At 40.9% G+C, this 21,748-nt stretch overlaps 1 protein-coding gene across 3 annotated transcripts in view; it reads left to right on the top strand.

Moving 5' to 3' along the window:
- The window catches only part of LOC117166124 (protein Wnt-11b-2), a 33,973-nt gene that overhangs the window by 4,338 nt on the left and 7,887 nt on the right, over positions 1 to 21,748 (top strand). The window contains exons 2-5 of one of the 3 annotated variants that reach the window (XM_076626203.1): positions 162 to 1,371; positions 15,933 to 16,174; positions 18,807 to 19,159; positions 19,699 to 19,970. In XM_076626203.1, the coding sequence (XP_076482318.1) occupies positions 1,280 to 1,371; positions 15,933 to 16,174; positions 18,807 to 19,159; positions 19,699 to 19,970 (959 nt within the window). In that variant the 5' untranslated portion in view covers positions 162 to 1,279. Of the gene's footprint in view, positions 1 to 161; positions 1,372 to 8,947; positions 9,097 to 14,167; positions 14,347 to 15,932; positions 16,175 to 18,806; positions 19,160 to 19,698; positions 19,971 to 21,748 lie in introns of those variants that run through there. The other 2 variants (XM_076626204.1, XM_076626205.1) reach the window with 2 other exon arrangements.

Genomic DNA, 21,748 nt, shown 5'->3' with positions numbered 1-21,748 from the left:
GCACGCATTTACAAACAGCAGGAGGAACTCGTATCGAATCCTCGGACCATCGACGTTCCATTCCAGAAGCTCGTTGTTCGTTCCAGCAAAAACGAGAGTCGAACGAACGAGTCGGTGATATTCGTGAGAATCTTACGTCGACGAACGTTGTGTCGTTTTAGATATCCGGACACGGTCACGACGTATCATCGGATCGGACATGGAAGAACGACTTTCCCGATTTTTGTCCAACGGATCCTCTCGGGCCAAGTGGACGCGATCTTTGACCAGTTTCTCGCCTCCTCCCTTGTTCGCGTGGCCGCGTTCGCACCGTGATCGCCATCCCTGTGGCCGGTTCCTCGTCCAACGAAAACCGAGTAGGTGAAGTAGGAGGAAATAGAGTAGAGTAGGAGGATTCCACCTCCACGGCGACCGGCAAATCCTGCGGGACGGCTCGACGGACACCTGTAACCACGCAGACTCCCTGCAGCACGGGACGGCGCGAAGGAACTCACCCGATAGGGGACCGTATCGGTCGCAGATCATTCAGGATACCGCGCGTTGACGTCTGCTCCGCTGCCTCCATTGATCATCCTCCGATCAATCGTCGAGTGACAGTGGACGTGCCGGTTGTTGTTTTGCTACACTCGGCCTCCTTCGCTTCCCGCTTAGCTTCGCCAAGTGTGCTCACGGTACGTTGTTCGCCGGTGGGAAAGCTCGCTTCGAGAAGGAAAAAAATAAAAGAAAAAAAAAAGAAAAACAGAGAAAAAGGCTCGACGATAATTGCACCGCACGCGGTGATCAGCCGTGATAAATCAGGGCCTCGCGTGTGTGATTTCTAAGCGACTGCTTTATCGTCCCATCGACAACTGCAATTAAGTACAGTGTTTCCCGACTTGGAATTTATATCTTCCTTCGGACGCGCTGCCCTTTTCCCCCCGGTATCTCTGGCTGTATCTTCGAACCAGTTCTCATTGTTCTTTCTCTTTAACATTTTTTTCAATTTAGAGTAGCGTTTAACAGAGTTACATCGAGAGCGGAATAATCGGAAGCGAAGTTCGGTTACGCCGATTGCATTGATCCGAGATCTTGGAGTATTTTTTCATTGGCTTCGTCGAAGATGGATACGCCAAAGGTGCCGCGGTTCTACGTTACGATATCCACCGATCATCGAGAGAAACACAGTGGTCCCTGAAAGAGCGCGCGTGCCAGGACAGTCGTCGAACATTGGACAATTGATAGAGCAGTTCTAATGCGCGAAGCAGCGGAACGAATGCCAGTCTTTTAGAATGTAAAGTGCATGAAGATGACGGCAACGAAGAGAAGCGGTGCTAAAGCTTGGCTGCTCTTGTTCCTGTTGCTGATTCACGATGGCAGGTGCATCAAGTGGTTGTAAGTAACAATACAATTTCTTAATCGCTTCTTACGTCTAGATTTTATTTTAAGCACGCGCAAAATTCTCTGGCGGAACGACATACGTCCATTCGATGTTCAAACTTTATCCAACACGGATGTGAAGAAAATATTACAGCTTTTCTCTAGAATAATTTAGACGAAAGAAGGAACTTTAATGTAAGAGACTATCGTCTAGGCTATAATCGAGAAACTTTTGCTATATCTAGAAGTCTCCAAATAGATTTCTCGCTTTGTATTCCAGAAACGATATTTAAAAAGGATGCGTGATGTTGGTTAAACTTCTTTAAGATATCGCTCTTGGAATATAAAATGAAAAATCTGTTTGACCATTGAACCTTTGCGCGCAATAATTTACGCCGGAAGATCTAAATAATAGTCGAAGAAATCTAAAACATCTCCTAATCAAAGAACCTATCTATCTAAACTATAGTTGGTACAGTAGCGTAAAAAATTACGTGACATTAATTACAACGAATATAAATCCAGTATATTTAATAACGTAAAAAAGCTGCGATCTGAACCGCGTTTCATCCAAAAGCTACAATTTGGTAATTAAACTTCATCGACGAAACGAAAGCTTCCAATTTTTATGGGAAGCTTATTATAGTCGTTAATTAGTTACGAGATAAGTTATGCTTGCGAGTATACTGTATACCGGATACCTGTGTGAAGTAATTTAAACGGAGGTCTAAAAGCTTGGTTCTGTCGAAGCTGCCATGAATCGTTCGGTAACAAGCAGCCCCGATGTTCTCACGTTTGTTCACGGGGCCTCCGGAGGAATCGAAAGATTAATGTAGGTCCGTTAATGAGAAACAAATAGGTTACCAGCCGAGATGTACGTACGCGCGGAGAAGAATGGGAGCGGAGCAAGGAGGATCATTTTACTCTATTATAAAGATTTTCTTCTTGCTTGTTTTCTTGGCCGCGCCATGGGGCCCCGAGGAACAATAAGTCTCAACGAGGATTTATTACGCGTTCGAGCTTCTCTTACGTGTGATGCATCGAATTTAGGTTTATCAGGGCGTCCCTTGTACTCCGGCCGACTCGTAAATCCCTATGAAAATATTTTATAGCAATGTTTACACGTTTGCGAAACACGTTGCGATGTGTAACGACGCTTAGGTTTCGTGAAATCTGCGCCAGTTTCGATTTATCTCCTCGTTACCGATTCGTCTCTGTTGGCGGTGGGACGCCAACGTTGAAACGCCTCTTTCGAAATGTTCGATCGTTACGTTCAATAGCAACTGCGGTTTTGCTATCCGTAATAGCAGATACTTGGAGTATGAAAAAGTATACGATCGAAGAGACTAGAGAGAAATTGGCAGGAATACGATTAACCGAGAGATTTTCTGATTTGGTAGCTTCAGAAATACGATGGTTTCTTGTTTGAAGATGAGACGAAAGAAGGGCTGTGACACGCCATCGATAACAACGTTCTAAGAAATATTACTGAAAATAATACGTAGCAGGCAACGAGAATAATATATGACTGACAAATGGCCGTTCAAACGAAGGTAAGTCATTCTATCACTTGTCTCATATAGGCAGGCTAAAGAAAATAGATAAGAAGCTTAGGGGAATGGAGATAGCCAGCTCGTTACTTGAAAGAAATGAACAGGATCTGTTCTTCAAACTTATTGCTATTCGCGGTGAAAATTGGATCTTGTATGGTAACGAGATACTTGGAACAATGGCATGATAAAGATGAACATGTAAAGCATACGCAACATGTAGTACGTACAATGTACATCCAAACGAGATAATGACGACTTTGATTTGCTGGACATCTGCTGGATCAATCCATTATTGTTTTCTGTATCTCGCTACTACGATTACAGCAGCAATATATGGTAAACGAATACAACGCAACGAGATATACGTGGAATTAATAAGAAGACGATTCGCGATGGAAATCAATTTTGCAACGCGATAACGTAAAATATTTCATATAGAAAATCACGTAAAAGTATCAACATCCTGTGTATTTTGTTAATATGGATATCATCGAATGACCGATTCGCGAAAGTGCGAATATTTATTATACCTTCTTTAACAAAATGAATTTAGGCTTGCCGGTGAACCTTTTCTTTCTCAATCGTGAACTCTTGAGAAACACCGTGATACGAACATAATGGAGTTTCGTGCAACGATCGACTAATACTCGAAACAATTATAAATTCATCTTGGCAATCGTACAAATCACCTTCGTCTTAATGATAGGTTTGCCTCTGCGCGCAATTTACATTCGTTTCTCCTCCAACTACAGAAATTCGACTACGCTAAATCGATAGCAAGAAAGAAGGATTAGAATTCATTAAACGTAATCAACGAGCGTAATGAAATTTCGTGCAACAGCCGACTAATACTCGAAACAGTTAAATCCATCTTGACGATCGTACAAATCGCTTTCGTCTTAATGATACGTTTGCCTTTGAGCGCAATTTACATTCGTTTCTCTCGCAGCTATAGAAATTCGGCTACGCTAGATCGATAGCAAGAAAGAAGGATCAAAATTCATTAAACATAATCAACAATCATCTAATTTCCTCCGTTTCCCTTGCCTCAGCCAAATATTCCGTGCGATTAATCTTCTGCGAAGGAGCTTCACGGAACCTTCTACGTTCGTCGATTCCTGCCTTAATTCCCATTCTTCGTACCAATTAATCCAAATGCTTCCCCTCCGATCGTTCTCTTCATTCCAGAGGCCAATTTCTTATGAATCATGGCCGGTTCTTCCGCGGGCGAACGAACGAATCGTTATGATGGCATTTCCTATAAGATTCCATTCTCTTTCTATCCTAATATGTCAGATACAGTGTGTTATATACACGCATTTATAATTTGACGTATTTATAGTACTGTGGAACCTCCAGTATCCGAATTAATGAGACACGCCTAACTGTTGGTACGAGGGAATCTTCGAATAATAGAACCCACGTCTCTGTTTATGATTATTATTCATAAGACCAACGATAGAAGAACAATTAAGGAGATATCTCAAGATATATGATACGTACGAATATATAAAATATGAAATATATATGAATATATAAAAATGTACGAAGACCACGGAACAAAGACGGGATATGTCGTATTTCATGTTTTTCGTACAAGAAGTTGAGCAGTTTTAAAATCCAACATCTTATCGAGCAATCGCGTATCAAATACCGAAACTGCCTTTTCCATCGTAGTCACGCCAGTAGTGTCTCGTTACGAAGCAATTGAAATTTCAGAAGGATTTATATAACACTCATAATATATTCGTAAAAATTGTCTGTGGCAAGTGTTTGAGTATTTTCATGAGTAACTGTATATTCAGACAGATACAATTGATGCTTATAGAAAATCCCATCTGGTCGTGTAACCGTTGCGTTTAGCTGGAAGCAGTGAACGTACGAAGACAGCGATAGTGGTAATATCGGCCAGCGATCGAAGTTTACAATTTTTCACAACAGCGTTATGTAGAATTGATCAGAAGCAATTAATCTAGTCATAGGTAGATCTATTAATCTAGCCATAACTAAAAGATCATCTGTATACGTCGCACAATGACGAGTCATAAAATTGCAGCTTCTGGAATAAAAATAGAAACGGATTATAATATTTTTATTCCTTTTTACAAGCAGATAATCTTCCTCAAATATAATCTGTCGCAAAAATATCCGGATGCTACAATGTTTCTAATAATTGGTTTATATCGTGAGTCGATATGAATATTTCATTCGCTTATCGATCTCTTAGAGTTAATAAAACGTTAAACGGCGAATAAGAAACGTGTAGCTTTGGCGTTACAAAAATATTCAAACGCCTTACAAAAATTATATCTGCCGGTCTCCTCGTGATGCCCCTTCGCACGAAGGTAAAATGGTAAAGTATAAGCTAAGACGCCACGTTATTGGTTTGCGTTGGCGCAAAACACAAAACACGCGCGACCGTCGAACAGAATACAACATGACGATGAATGGAAATAAAAATAGAAATTCTTCATATGCTCCCTTCATGTGTAAAGTCATTCGTTTTCTATGGTACATACGAGTATGATGTGCCCATAGCGGAGCCTCTCTACCGTTAAGGATTAAAGCTAGATTCACACCAGCGATCACGGTACGGTAAGATTACGCCAAGTCAAGCACCGGTCAAAATCACTTGCACGCAATCCAACGAGAGCATCCGCAGCAGGCGGTTCGATCGAGTCGAATGAAAATCTGTCGACCACGGCGCCGGATCAAGATCACCGTCGACAGTCGGAAAGGAGCACGGAGAACGAGCGTCTAATCGAATTTGTAGGAAATTGCAGCGAACTATATGATCTCAGTGGCAAAAAATATTACGACACATCTGACAAGATGAAACGGTGGATGGAAATAGAGAAGAATGACCTGAAAACTTCTACAGCCACGCAGCTATCGCAATTACTTCCATTTATCATTTCCACTCATCGCATTACTACCGCAAACGTATCTCATTCGCCATCTTATGCATCCTCGTAAAAGATTAACGCGAGTTTCGTTTGTTCCTCGTGCGAGCGAACGAATAAAGACGAGAGCGACTGGCGACGAGATTTGATTGCTTCTGATCGTTCAGTGTGAATGCCTCGGTCAAATCCTACATTTTGATTGATCGTGACCTGTGACCGCACCTTTGGCCGCTAGTGTGAATCAGACTTAATGGTTGCGAATATAACGTCACGGAAAATTGTAAACGTTAAGTGACCGATTTTACGATCTGGCTGGGTCGCTTTTATCAAATGTACGTATAGATGGCGCATCTGACGCTTACATGTGAAATCCTAGTGTTACTAGCCGTTGCTCGCGAACCATGAAGATATCCTATTATCGTTCACGCGGCAACAGACGTGATCGTAGGATCGCTCGAACCTCCTTTATTTCACGTAGCTGCACGCCGTGACGTTAATTGTCCTGTGATTCGGGGCGAATTTCATCGGGCGCGTCCATGGGGGACGCTGAGAGGGGTTGGAAAAGCGGAAACAGAAAGAGAGAACGCCGCTCGCCGTCGGATGATGAATGGAGGAGTGATGGTGGTTTCGCGTGCAAAACCAAAATACGAGTGGAATGGGGAAGAAAAGTACGAGAGGAAGACAGCGCGGCTCGAACAGGGTGCAAGATTAGGGGTTGCCTGCGATTCGTGATTTATAAACGTCCTTTCCAAGAAGCCTCTTTCTCCTCGAGGCCTCCCCTCCGTCATTCCGCCAGCCCTCCGCCCATCATCTGGGCGCCCCCCCCCCTTTTCTTTTGTTTATAATCATCGACACCGACCGCCTAGCGGGGGCAATCGAACGGCGATCTCGGAAGTCGCCAACGCGATTTGTTTTTGTCGCTATACAGCCCGGAATCCTACATCGATCCTGTCACGTCCAGCCCTATGAAAGATGCGTGCTCTCGTCGGGCCGACCTTTCTTGGAAAGGAAATTTATGAGCCTCGCCGTTAATTGTGCCCTCACGAAGGGACTTTCTTTTCACAGTCAAGCATTCAGCTCAGGAGAAAATTTGATACGCTTGGTCTCCATCGGATGTAGCCTCTTATGTAAGGTTACAGCGAGAATTTTGTACAGTGGTGTTGCAGAAGTTTCTATAGTTGTCAGATAGATAATTTGATGAAATTAATACTTGATAGAATTTTTTTTTGCCTGATAACTTTGCTGGAGTATGTGTTATTAATATACGATGAAATATGGAGAATAATATTTCTTTTTACGCAAAAATAAAATTATAATCGTCTGTTCCTGATCTCAATAAATTTGTCCCTGAAGAGGTTAACAGTTCTCACGAAACTGCTTCTAAACAAACCACCTAGAAACCAGTTTCACAGAGAAGCAAACTTAAGAAGACAGCTGAATAGCATTTGCAATACTATGACAGCGTGATACACGTCGAAGCGAAATATTTGTGAATTCGTTTTCCTCGCGTCGTAATTTTGAAATCGAAAGCAACTGGAGGATGCTTCATCCAACGATTCGAACGAAGATGTTCATCTATCATTTGGATCAAGATCAGCAATCGTTTTTACGCTACAGAACCATCTCTGCCGTTCTTTCAGCGCAATCTCTGCCACTTGTAAAATGATCTGGACAGGAGGCTCGTTGCGAACGAGGATTAACGATCGATTTATAATAATTTGCATCAGTATCCTGATTAACGTCGGACTGGTGCAAGATCGCGTGAATGTTGCTATTTATAAAATTCGCACGTAAGTGTGATATACGTGTCGTCGATCCGTTTTCTCGTAAATCATCCGTTGCACGATTCTTGTGCGAAACGTAGGAGGTATTATCATGTAATTAGATGCCCTTCATGCGGTAGGAACCCTATTTATATACATTTACAATATTCTGATACATATACTGTAAGGGACCTAACCTTACTTATTCATTGAATAGAACTAATCAAAGTACATATTATTAAATAATTATTAGTATTTATATTATTTATAATATTATCAAATTAATGTTTCTTAATATTTAGAATGATTATCATCGTACAATTATTATTATGTTAAATGATACATTGTACTAAGTAGATTGCCAATACTTATATATTTATGGTTAATTTAAATGTGTAATCAATGATGTATATAATACACGTTATAAATGAAAATGTATAAAATATTCAAGATAATGTATTTGCTATGATATTTAGAGGATGAGATAGATTTCTACGTATAATGATAGCTTATGAAATTATTTGAACACTCACCACAGGAAACTTTTATGTGCATATTGTGTGTGTTATATACAACATTTTGAAACTTCATTATCACCCCAGTGGGACAGGACTGCTATGGTTATATGTGTTGGTACAATTTGCAGCTGATCTAAAAATATATATAGAAACTACAAGATATTTGCTGCATACATATATTTAGTAAAAAAATATTATACAGCATGAATAAGCAGCCATCTTAATTGTAAGAGATTTGTATATATATATATACGAAAGTGTAAATTTTATGAAAACAAGCTTCAGTAAGAACGTATGGGTATTTATATAATTAAAAGTGAATAACATTATCCTGGACAACTATATTAATTAATTTATAGAAGAATATTAATATTTACGTTGGTCGATCCCAATGGCGGCAGAATTCCTTGAGACATCAAATAGTTATGGGCTCACAAATTTATAGGTAATCGGTTTTTAAGTATTCAAAGAACCTCGGAAACCCGGGCTATTATCAAGCTTGTAAACATCGTATTTTATGATCTATATGTCAAAACCAATTTAGAAATCTATAATGTATATCTTCGCACGGGTCCTCCCACAAGAATTCTCAAACGTAACGGACGTTCATCGATGAAAGTATCGATACTATCGATTGCTACCGAATATGGAGAATTACGATATTTCAAATGTATTTTCACCTTGATTTCTCTGAATACGTAAAATAAGACGAATTATTAGCATGTTCAACTACAACAAGATAATTTCAGCTTTGTCACATTTACAGTTTTTTATCGGGTTTCAATCATGGTTTTATTAATACATTGTATATGTTAACGGTATAGTGTGTACCGTGTGTATAGTGTGTACAGTCGTGTGCGTGGATAGAGTAAAGTATAAATGTTGAATAATTAAGGAGATAGATAGGGTAAAAAAAGGGAATACAAGCTAGAAGTGGATGCAAAAAACAGCGAATATGATTGCGGAAAGGCGGAAAGATAGATTCTATACTAGGAAGCAGGAGGTAAGTAGAAAAAACATAAGGAAGAAAAGCGAGGTTAGGTTAGAAGGCAACTGTGCGTGGCGGGAAAAAGCTTATGAAGCAGGTAGTGACAGGATAATTAGCAAGTGCAGATATACGATTTAAACTCGAAAAATTCAAAAGTATTACACGGTAAAGAGAAACAAAATTGAGATTGCAGATTTCAAATTTGCATGATCACTAGATAATATATTTCTGGTTCTTCGGATCTCAATCGCGTTTCTATTAATACGTTGTTTAATAAAAGCCGTCAAATTTGCAGATAGGCGATCTCTTAGATTCGACAATGACATTCTTTAACAATCCATTTGTGGTATTCCACTGGCAAAAGTACAAACTTTTAGAAAATTTTCATTGTAAATTTAGAGGTCTGTCTTGATGTTTAAGTTTGATGGCTTTTATGATATAATAACGTGTTGAGAAAACATAATTGAAACCTAAAGAACCAGAAATATATCATCTAATCACCATGAAGATTTAAAATTGAAAATTTCTACTTTGTATCTCTTTATCGTGTAATACTTCACAATGTTTACTTGAAAATGTTCAAGTTATCTTCTTTAACATGTTTTATTATCTCATTTGTATATATTGTGTTTGTAAACTCTATTAAATTCATATTATGACTCTGAGAAGGGATTCCAAGAAGTTCCTAATATTCTTTTCATCATTATTATTTTTTCCTTCTATGTAAATACTATAATTTTGTGAAACTTGAACAAATGTACTTTGTACTTTGATAAAACCTAATCTTACTTCATCTAAGTTTGTATACAACTTTGAAATACTATTTCAATGTTTGATCATAAAAAATTCTCCAAATTAGGAGTAATGTAAGAAGAATAACAATTATACACAAGCTCTTAAAAGTATTTGGATACTTGCAGACACCTTTTATGAATACATTATGTGCATTATACGATACATCCTAAAATTTTATTAGCACTGTTATGAGATTTGACACAAACATTAAGACGCAAGTACTAAAACGGATATAAATTGAAAGATATTTAGTATTAGTATTTCACAGAAATTATGAAAGTCAATTACCCATTATATTATACAAATTAACATTCACTTTCATATTTCAGATAGGTGCTGAACATTTTGTGTTGCTTGAGAGATATTCTTAAACGTTGTGCAAGAATTTTACACTCGCAAGGAGTTACATAAACGGCCATTTCTTAATATCTTCTTTCCAAAATGTTTTATATAAGGCGTACAATGCGAATGTTTTCTATGATAAATGTCCAAATATCTTCGTGAGTCAGTGTAGATAACGAGGTAGATTAAAGAACTATAAAGAGTGAAAATGACTGCATCCGGAATTGTAATATTAACGGAACTCGAGGGCTACTTCAGTTTCGTTTCCTCTTCGGTTGAAAACGAGCTGGTGGCCGCACACGAGAGGTCCTCGGTTGGGAATCGTAGGCGCCGACCTATTATCAGCCCCGTAAAAACGCCACTTTACGATTCCACCAGTCAAAACGAATTTCGAAATTGCATCCGACATCGGAGGTACTTGTCCATTCGGTCGTTTCGAAACGTACATCACGGAGTTTTATTGAAGCTCGCCGCATTTTCATAAGAATGTACACACCCGTGAACGACCATGAACTTCCTCGGGAGTATAAGCTTGTCCTTATACACTCTTCCACGTAATGGATCGCGTATAGGAGGCCGGCCAAATCTCCTCCAATTTATGGGTACGTTCCTTTCTTTTTTTCTTCTTCCACCCGGCTAATTTAGGATTCTATAATTTAGGAGGCATTTTGCGAGAAAGCTCGCGGCTGCCGATCGATTCCGAGGAAACGAGCGAACCGGTAGCATACCTTCCACGCGGATTATTCGCACGAATTCGCTCACGTCGTCGCGTTTACGTCTCGCGTTTTAGCGGGTAAACTGGTTATTATAATTGGACACGCTCGTTGTCGGTTTTCGAGAAAATTAAGCTGCTGTTTAACAGAATGCTGAGATTGGGTGGTAATATTCGTGGGAATTTGCATAGCGTTAGCCGAATAATTGTAATATTTGGATAATTGAAGACTACATAGGGAAGACCAGCGTAAACGTCTTAGAACTCTTGTAATATCGAAAATTATACCAGTATGCATTTAACTCTCCACCTGTAGCGTAGTTAACTAACGGTAGAAGCGAGAACAACTGGCGCTGTACGACTCTCCCGTACGCATAAAAAGTTTCTTAGAGCGTTCGAATACTTTTTTAAGCCATTCTATAAACGACGCTGTACGTTTTGCGAAGTAACGTAAAACCGAACACGGCTCTCTTAAAGGAGGTAGATACATCAATATAAACCTCAGTGATTGCGAAGAAACAAGATGAATGGCAAACGATATATTCTTCATTCGTGACACCTTCTACAAGTAGTCGGACTTGTTGCGTACTAGGTGGTCTCGCGAGACAAGACCTCGCCGCGATTGTTGAAAGTGCCTCGAAAATGCGTTCATTGGCTAATTGAAATGGTTACCGACATGATATACGCCGCACGTGAATAATAACTCGTAACAAATCTAAGCGCGGTCGTTGCAAATTGGATATCGGACAGTTTCTGTCGTAGTATTTACCACTGCGAATGATTTATCAACGCACGTTTCATGATCGAAATTGAGAAAGCCAATTGCACGTATCCTTTATGTCCTAGAATGTTCTGTTAATATGCTGTTTGATTTATTACGCCAGAATATGCTTAAGAAGAAGAAAATTAACAAAGTGTTAGAGCAGTTTTTAACTTGAACGTTATTTAAGTAAAATATTTGACAAATAGTGGTTTAAGTAATATTTATTTCATCTGGCTGGATGTTATTTTTACAATGATTATGCGTTAGTTTCTTTGAATAAGCATTTGATTTTTCTTCGAATTATTTTATTATTTAAAAAAAAATTTTTTTTTAATTAAAAATTATTTCATATATATTTACAATTTATAATTAAATGGAACGAAGAGAGGACTGCAGGCTGCTTGTTTTAGTTCTGTCAATCATGTTTTGTAATGAAAAAAAAGAAACTAATCGAAAGCAAACCTCACACTCGCATTAAAATAATTGCTGCCTATCAAGCAGCATGTTTCAGACGAGCAATTTACATAATTGTACGGAAAATCTGTCAAGTGTCGTTTGTTGAACGCCGAATCTGTCTTCCTTTGAATTTGTTTCCGTTAGGTTGCACCAATGCCTGTAATTTTTCTTATCTTTCTCTTAGTTTGTTCGAAGACTGCAGCCAAACGCGATGCACTTCTATATACATATGTACGTAAATAAAAACACGAAGAAAATGTATCACGACGTTGAAGCTTTGCATGAAAAGTGGTTAGGCCGATGTGGAGCAGCTACTTTAATTTTTATGTCTCAGTTGTCTTTCAATTTTGCAAGAAAGAGAATGGCTTTAACGGTACGTACAAAACAAAGAGATAATATAAAAGAAGTATGAAATACGAGTATCACGAAATAATTATATGAAACCGCAATCAGAAATAAATTAAGTTTTCAATATCTCTATACGTATCAAAATTATGATATACGCTATATTATCTATGACATTCTTACTAATAATTTTATTTGTACATAATACGATAGTTTATTGCTGGGTTTACACTTGGAACATGTCTTTGGATACAGTATTATTTATTCGAAACTTTTTCTAACCTCTACAAGCCCGGTTGGCTGTCGTCGTGTAGTCAACTTAACCTAATCGTCCTCCAGCTGTCGTAGGATACGTTTCGTTCGCATTAAAACAAAAGATGTCGCGCGTCTATTATTTCCTTGTAAAACGAAAGAATCTTTTGGGGCAACCAAATATTTATCGTATTTTTTTTTAATCGAAGAAGATATAAAATGCATTATTCGAGAGCATTTTTCGAGTTTTTTAAATATATACTTCCGATGAATTCTGATTATACCGGTAGCTTGAAACCAGAATCGGAGGAAGTTCAATGGCCACTGGAATTACTTATCTTTTTGCGAGGAGACGATGAAAAATTAGGCAAACAATTTGGCGAGCAGCGCACGAACATGGTCGGTTGGTCTTTCGTGCGCGTCCTTATTTCAGTGTGCGTGAATTTAATGAGCCATGCGTGAGGAATGCGTCCCTCGGTTCCGTTCCGAAGCGCTTGACGCGTGAAATAAATTCGCTTCCTTCTTTTTCCATTGACAAAAAAGTCTCCTTTCATTCGTGGTGCGTGTCACTCTCGCATAAGGCGATAAATAACCTCGCACAAATATAACACGGCATCTTTCCTTTTTCTTTCCTTCTTAAGAGTAATTTTACTAGACATTATCGTTTTAACGTTTCAGCGAATTACACACGTTTTCAGAATATTCTTAAGAAGCGTTTACATGACTGATATTGTTGCCAATATTTCAGATTCTCAACGTTATCGTCGATACAATGTCGAGTACTTTAAACATCGGCGATAATATTGGCCATCTGAACGTTTCTTGAGATCTTACGTCGAAAAACATTGTCAGATCTTGGAACTATTTTTCACCAGATTGTAGGGGACTGTAGGACAACTTCAATGCGTATTACGTGATCTTCTACGTACGATTGGTACATCCAGCCACTTTGACAACAACTCGCTTAAACTTCTGCAAAAGAGTAGAATACGCCATTGCGCAATGAAATTCGATCAGGCGTTAAAATGAAGCTTACTGAAAACCTGGTATCGAGTTAATAAGAATATCACGTGATACGCTTCGTTGAATTTGTCCTAAAGTCTCCTAGAACCCTCTAAAGGAAAAAATAGAACAAACAAGATAAGTAACTTCGGTTTCGCTGTAAGAACAAAGTATTTCGGGAATATTTCGTCGTCATTCGTAGTAAGGTGGACATCGTCGCGAACAGCGGAGAAATAACGAGTCGCGTCAGCCGGCACACGCTGCATAAACACCGGCATAAACTCGATTTGCCGCGATAAGCGTTCGACTACTTTCGTGAGGCGGTATAACGTTAATTCGAATTCGTATAACTTGTTTAATCTAAACGAGGCTTGGTGCAGCGAGTTGATCGTTAAACGAGCGTGGCAGACGAAGAAGGAGGGGATGCCTGGTTGATATCGAAGCCAAGGAGGACGTAAATCCTCGCAGAAATGGGGAACGCGAGCATTTACGATTGTCCCGGTGTATGAGCGTCATGAACGGGGACGAGCACATAACGCGAATGGCATCTTGGAAACGACAGCAGCGGTGCGATCGGCGACGGAATAATGAATTAGAGGTACGGCCTTTTGATAGGGTAATTTCGAGGGTAGGCTGCTGACACGGGGTTGGCGAGCCGGCCATTCCCAGGGCTGTTACGTCTAGACGTATCCCGTGCCCGAGCCATTTCGACTTTCAGGTGTCCGTAATTATCCTCGGTACGGTTTGCGCCGCGGCGCACGTATCCACCCGCGCCGCTTAAAGCCACCTTTCAGCTTCACGCCCTATAATTTTCGAAATTCACCCCTGATTTACGGCCCTCTGCTCGAACCGTGGCGCGAACGACTCACCGTCCGATAGAACCACCTCCGTTCCGTGAATTTCAACCTCAAGTTTCCATTTACGAGATTCGCTCGCTCGCTGCGTCCTACGCCGCTTCCGCGCGGAGATACTCGTCGTAGGATAAACGCGAGGCACGAGCGAAGCCAAGTAGATTACGAGGCTCGCGGAAAGACGAGCATCGAGGACAGGAAAATTATGTCGCGATACAACAACAGCATCGTAAAGTCGTCTAATCTTGAGAAATATCGCGGTTGAAGCGATCGATGACTGTCTATAACCAAGGAAAACTCAACGACGCAGAATTTTTTGGTATCGAGGGGCCTTTCTTTCCTTTCCTTAAACTCGGCGCGCTCTGTTTCATTGGCCGCGAACCGTTAGTCGGGCAGTCGAACGTCGCGCTCGGTCACCTCAGAGCCTGTCGCTACCGGACGCGACCGGGAGCTACGTAGGGGTAGTCCGAGCACGCGTATGCTTCCGCTAAACTTTATTTTATGCTATGCGCGTATACACGTGGATATTAAAGATGATCCCGTCGTTTTATTTCGTCGTATCATTACGTATCGCAATGATATACTAATTATACAAAGTAATAGCGATAAAATCAATAAATATGTTCACATTTTGCTATCATCCAGCTATTCTGTTAGGCGACGTTTGGAACCAGTCGTCGCATCTAATCGTTCGCTTTTCGTGCTTTGAAAAATTGACCGCGTCACCTCTTCGTCCTTCGACCTTCGATTCAGGACGTCGTCTCGTAGCGAGGGTAAGAGTTGTTTGGGCATAGGCGGATTTACGATGGAGGGTGAAGCCCTTTTCGCGTGTGTGGATGGCCAGTAGGCTATAACGCGGAGAGTGACCATCGTTCGGGCGTGGATGGGTATTGCAAGGTTGAAGAGAAACGTTTGGTAAACGTAGGTGGGGTTGGACGAGTACTCTAATACGTTATCCTCGGCTTCTCTGCTTTTGACGGCGCGTTCCTTCGACGTATTGCCTGCTATCGTTCAATTTGGAGCGACATACGCATTCTCTATCCTTGTCGCAAAGACTTGACGAGCAAGTAAATTCTATTTATCCAAAAAGGAGCTTCCCTTTTCGAAAGTTTTAACTCGATTGGCAACGTGACGGACATAAATGAACAAACGTTGCTAAAACGATACCTAAATGTTCCCAGGATTACGTTTCTTCCGTGTGAACAGAATGTTGTTGGAAAGTTGTCTCGGACGACGAAAAGTTACTCGCAGTTGCTTCAGCGGGAGCAGAACTTTAGAGCTGCCCTTTTCGTTTGAACGTATCATCGACGTCTCATGAGCCGTTTAATTGCAGGGCTCTCGGTCGTACCGGGGATGGCTACACGTGGACGAGGGAGGCCTGCACCAGCGCGAAAAGCTCCGGCCTTTTGGAGAGGAAGCAGGCAAGGGCGTGCAGAGCGACGCCGGACGTTATGGCCAGCCTGGTGCAAGCGGCCAGGGATACATCGACGGTATGCCAGCAAGCATTTCGACATCGTAGGTGGAATTGCAGCAGCATCGAGCGTGCGCCGGATTATACGCCTGAATTGCTTACCGGTACGTTCTATGTCGAATGTTCGACACCTTTTGTTTAACACCGCGGAGGCCAGTCACGAAGCTGCCCTCCCGGCTCATCTAAGATTCTATTTCGTCAGACATTGACGCGAAAAGAGATATCGAGTCGTAGATGCTCGCTGAAATATGAAACGCGGTTGGAACAGAGCGTCGAGAAAATTGGGAGGAATTGTTGGAAGAGAGAGGACGATGGTGTTGTCGAGGATGCATTTCTCAGGTGGCTGAACAGTCGGCTAAGCTTAATTCTTCTACTTCGATTTTTGAGATAAGAAGAAACTTTCGATTTCGAACGAGCCATTGGTCATGGTGATCGAAGGAGTTTTGGAGGCCATCTTCGTCTTCTTTCAACGGAACCGTGTACTTCTCAACACAGACGATCGTGTAGCCCTTTTGAAGAAGATCGTGACTATGGTGGTCTAAGATCGCTCAAGATCACGAACGTAATAACGGGCGAAAAACCAGAATTCGCGATGTACATGCTCGCGAAGCACGATACTCTCTTACGTGTTTGCTTAACGTTTACTTTCTCATAAATTTCACTTCATCTTAGAAAACGTAGAAAAATTTCTAGATGCGATAAATAAATACTGTATGGAATTTTAAGGTATAGAACCTTTCTACGTTTTAGATCAAACAAGATAAAGTTACGTAACATGGCACGATATGGCAAACAACGTGTCTCTTTATCTCCGTGGAAATATCCATGTCCTGTAACTTATTGGGTTCCAGGAATTTAATTGAAAATCCTTCGATTACGTATATGGGTATATATATATATATATCTGATTGACTGTAATATTTAGCATACTAAATTCTGTCAAAGGCGTAGGTAAATCACGACGACGATTCGATACGGTTCGGGGCGATACATCGAGCTGTCGTAATGTATTTGTTTCGTTAATGCATGAACTGGCTGATCAGAGAAAGTGAACAACATTCGCGAGTTGACACGAACATGTCGCCAACGTTAAATCCTTCTCTTTCACTTGGAAGTTATTCGTATTATCGTTCTTGGAAATCGCTTCCTAGATATGAACTTACACGAATATGAAAGTGGAGCCGCGCAAAGTCGTCCATTCCTGCGAAAGATCCTTATTCCATAATCCCTATTTGCCTTTCATACTGTCGCGTTAGCTTCCTAGAAAAGCGACGAAACGAAGAAAGGTAAACTTTTCAGGGAATTAATTCGAACTAAAAAGTCTAGAGTAGAAAAGCGTCAATTACTCGACTTGCGTAGCTTCGAGAAAAATTCCTCTCTCGTTCAACGAAGCTGACGCAGTTACAGCTAGAAGCCACTTCTTCTAATCAGCCTTCGAGTAATCGTTTGCCTCGAGCAAAGACGCTCGTACAATTTAAGAAACTTCTTAAGCACGCTGCAATTCGGATTAGAAAAGTTCAGGCTCCACTGAGCGATCGATGTTTCTAAACGGAAGAGGAGAATAAATTAGGATTAGATGCCCTTGAATAAGACGTTCGATTCTTTGTGCTCTTCTGCGAAAGCTGTTTTGAGGGCCCTGGTAGAACGAAAAATTATTGCTAGAAACGTCAAACGAGCCTGAAGACGAGGATCGTATATCCCGCGAAGCGTATCAGGTTAAATAGGAAGGCCTCGAAGAAGCGGCTCAATTAGTGGTCATTATCAAAGCTGCTGCTTCCTTCCTTTCTGGCGGCGGTTGCCAGCGAATGTCGGATTAACTGTTGGCCGTTTGACGATAATTATATATTGTAAATAAAAGTGTTCCCCTCGGGGCAAGAGAAGCGATCCTTCGTTAATGAGAAAACCGAGAAGCTTCGGCCCGTGAGGTTCGCAGTGGCGATGAAAAACACACGGTTGCTCGATACGTATCGGAGGAGCGCGGAAAAGCCGCCCTTTCGCTGCCGCTATGCTAATCAGCTTTCCTTCAATTATTTCAAACCGGCTGGAGGAGAGACCGTGAATGGCGACCTCTAAAGGCACCACGGACCGTGCCATTACCGATTTTATTCGGGGCCGTTCGAGAGACTCGACTTCTTGCCACGTTAATTGCCCGCCTCGGAGATTTCTTATTAGAAAATCGCAGCGTCGTCGCTTCGACCTTCGACCCAATTCATCGGAAGACCTTTGCTCTTAGCAGCAGCCTCGGCAAAGCTTCTTATGTAACGAAAATAGAATTAAACGCGAGCTTGTTAAGCAAATTTGCCAATGGACAATCCGAACAATGCCCGTTGCAAGAGAGAACGTTCGGCTTGCTACGTTTTCATTCAGCTTTCTTCTTCTTTCGTTCCTTTTTTCTTTGTAAGTCCGGATTTATCGGGAGTTTATAACGAATTTCACCAGCTCGAACAAGCTTGGGCAAGGTTTCGTTTGCGACGAGGATGGAAGCAACGAATCAGGATACCGAGTCGTTTTAATTAATTGATTATGCTTATTCGAAAGGTACACTGTCGTAAGTATTGGGTTACGCTTAGCGAAAAATCGTATCAAACCTTGCTCCATTTCAGATCATCTTACAATGAGATGGCAGAGTAACTAGAAAATTAAATCAGATAGAGTCAAAGTTAAAGGGCCTGTAGAATTCTCCGCGGAAGAAAAGAGGAGAGAATTCTTAACATATTTTGCAATCTGCCGTAACAGGAACCAGAGAACAAGCATTCGTGTACGCTATGTCGGCTGCAGCTGCTGTTTGGAGGCTAGCGAGAGGATGCGCCCTGGGCAGTCTAGCGGCTTGTTCCTGCGCCACTCCACCACGAAGAGAGCCACCGTCACCGTCCGCCTTGATTTCACCTTCGTCCTTCACCGCCACGTCGCTCTCGTTCGGCACGCTTTCTGCCAAGAACTCGTTCAAATGGGGTGGCTGCGGCGACGACGTTAGATCCGCGTCCAGGATGGCCAAGAGATTTCTCCAAGGCGCCACTCCTCCTGGCACAGGTGCAACCGCGAAGTTTATGCACGCTGTTAACATGCACAACAACCGGGCGGGTCGAAGGGTAATTGAAATAATCGTATTAATTTAAAGCGACGAACAAGAGGAAGACGGAGGATTTCCATTCGTTTCGCATCCACGCTGATAATCATTTCGCCATTATACGTTTCGTTTGTGTAGCTTTTTCCGCTTTAGGAATACGTGGTAATTATTAGACTGCGGATCTTTACGTAAATTCATATATTTCAGAGCATAATTAGAAACGTAGAAACTGTACTCTGGATCAAAAATGTGAGAAACGAGAACAGATCGAAAACGAAAGGAAAAACTGATACACGGCAAACTAAATTACCGTATTAACGCGTTAATAAGCGAGCTGTTGGATCTTGTCGAAAATACGCAGCATCTTTCCGCGCTAATGTAAGCTTCCCCGTGAGAAGCAAATACTTGGATCGAGCAATTCGCTGTATCTGCTCTCTTTAAATGAACTCCGAGCCTCACTGAGGAATTTCAATTATTCGTTCGTACGCTTCAAATAAAATATAAGAAATACACAAGTCAACAGAATTCACATGTGATCTCTGTGTATTTAATCGTTACAAGGCAGTGGAACAATCCTTGACCCTGGAATGCAAATGTCACGGAGTTTCCGGGTCGTGCAGCGTGCGTACCTGTTGGAGAGGTCTTGGTTCTTCGGGGCCAGCAGCCGCAGGAAGTCGATTGCTTCGGAGATACGCAACTGCGGCGGAAGTTCGACCGAGGTCAGGAGGCAGGCTACCGCCTCTATATCATCACGATAATCTGTTGTACACCACGAAAAGCCCGGACTATTGTCTTCCTGACAAGAAGAGGGGGAGTCTTGGAACTGTCGGCAGGTAAATCACGCTTCTCTTTCTTTATTTGTTTCGCTAATATCGTAGAACCGGTTTCGTGCTATATAGTGGTTTGCAGGCGATTGTTTCGCCCATATGACAGACGCTTCGCTGTCGCGTTTTCTTCTCACGCCACGGGCGATTCTGACCGAACTGTGATCTCAAGGTGGAAAATCTCTGATAGAATAAACGAAGAAGTCAAATGATCTGAAACGAACAGGAGTTGAATAACGCAGCTGGGGCAAGATCAAGCGTGTCTTCGTCACGTCGTAATATCGTACAGTAGTACGAGAAATTCAAAATTCTAGTTGATAAAGGTTACGGATTAATTATACAATCGTAGATTACTGTAATCCAAACTATAATCATGGTGCCTAAATAATAAAAATTTGTGCATTATCGTATTCTCGATATTTCTGCATATGCCTCCGCGCATATTTTATTCGAAGATTGTGGATGTTTATGAGCTTACTGGAAATCTAAATATGCATAAAGACATAGGATGCACACAATGTTCAGAGATATCTAATGTATTCGAAGTAAAATATTTATTATGCTAGTTAGTAGCTGATACAGATCATGTAGACTCCATTTTCATAGTTAGCTTCCTAAAAGTATGAAATTGCATAAATATCCAAGGTCTATGGATTTGCATATTTTGCTATATTTTCAAAGCAGAAACACCAACAGTTTAATAACAAATCGATAAATTGATGTACAGTAGATGGAGCGATAAAGAATATACGGAATATCTGAAACGTTCTATGCGATACACATGAGTGCACTTTGCAGGCTAATCTTCTCAAATCCTTCCTTTCACGTCTAACTTTCCACCAACATTTCACGAACATGGACATTTTGTACGAGTAACTCAATCCTTACAAAACTAGAAGAAAGATAGTTGAATGCAATTCTAGAAGTTACAGTGCACAGCAACTCCTTTCTAAGTAAAGATACAGAACGTTTGTGTCGCAACGCTGCATCACGACTTTGTACTTTCTTTCCTTCCAACGTTGGCCATTATAGGCTAAATTTTCAATTTTATCTTCCATTATCGTTATTATTACTAATAATTAACGCATGGTTCCAAACGAGCTCCTTACAAAATCCTTCTCGATTGCCTGTTGTTTCTGTTTGTCTAAGTTCCCTTTGTCTTTTTCGTCTAAGTTCCCTGTGTATTGGGTATTTTTATTTTTGGTACTGATTCTGGTTTTATCTTGTCACATGTTTGCCCTTCTTTGTTTATATATCGTGCTTTTTAGTCTGTTGACTTTCCTTGTCTTTGTATTTGATTTTGTACGAGGAATTCACTGTTCTCCTTATGCCTTCCTTTATCCTGGCTGTCCTTTGTCATTTCTGGTACCGTGTAGTATTTTATTTTCTGTATTATTTAGGCGAAAGAAATATGAGAAAGAGACATTATATGTCTGCCTTAAATCCTTTTCAGTAAGGTACGAGTTAGACACGAGTAAGTTAAAATGCGTTGATCGATATATCCAGAAATTTTTTACTTTCAACGGATTTAAGGATATTTTATCATTTGCGAGCCTGACACAGGATCATATTTTATTATAAGTGGTTCGCTTTCCTTTCACGTAGAAAGAAGTACACAAACATCTAGTTAGCACGCTTCACGCTTACTGCCAATTCGGAGAAATCTCATGTATCTAGTTTTCTAAGCTTCCAAATGGATTATACTCGTAAATTATTATTGAGAAATGTATCCGCTTCTTTCGTAGCATTGCCTATAGATTGGCACAAATCCAATTGAACTGTCGCTT

Source organism: Bombus vancouverensis, chromosome 17, assembly GCF_051014615.1.
Source record: "Bombus vancouverensis nearcticus chromosome 17, iyBomVanc1_principal, whole genome shotgun sequence".
Classification (NCBI taxonomy): Eukaryota; Metazoa; Arthropoda; class Insecta; order Hymenoptera; family Apidae; genus Bombus; species Bombus vancouverensis.
This window is presented reverse-complemented; position numbering and strand designations above follow the sequence as displayed.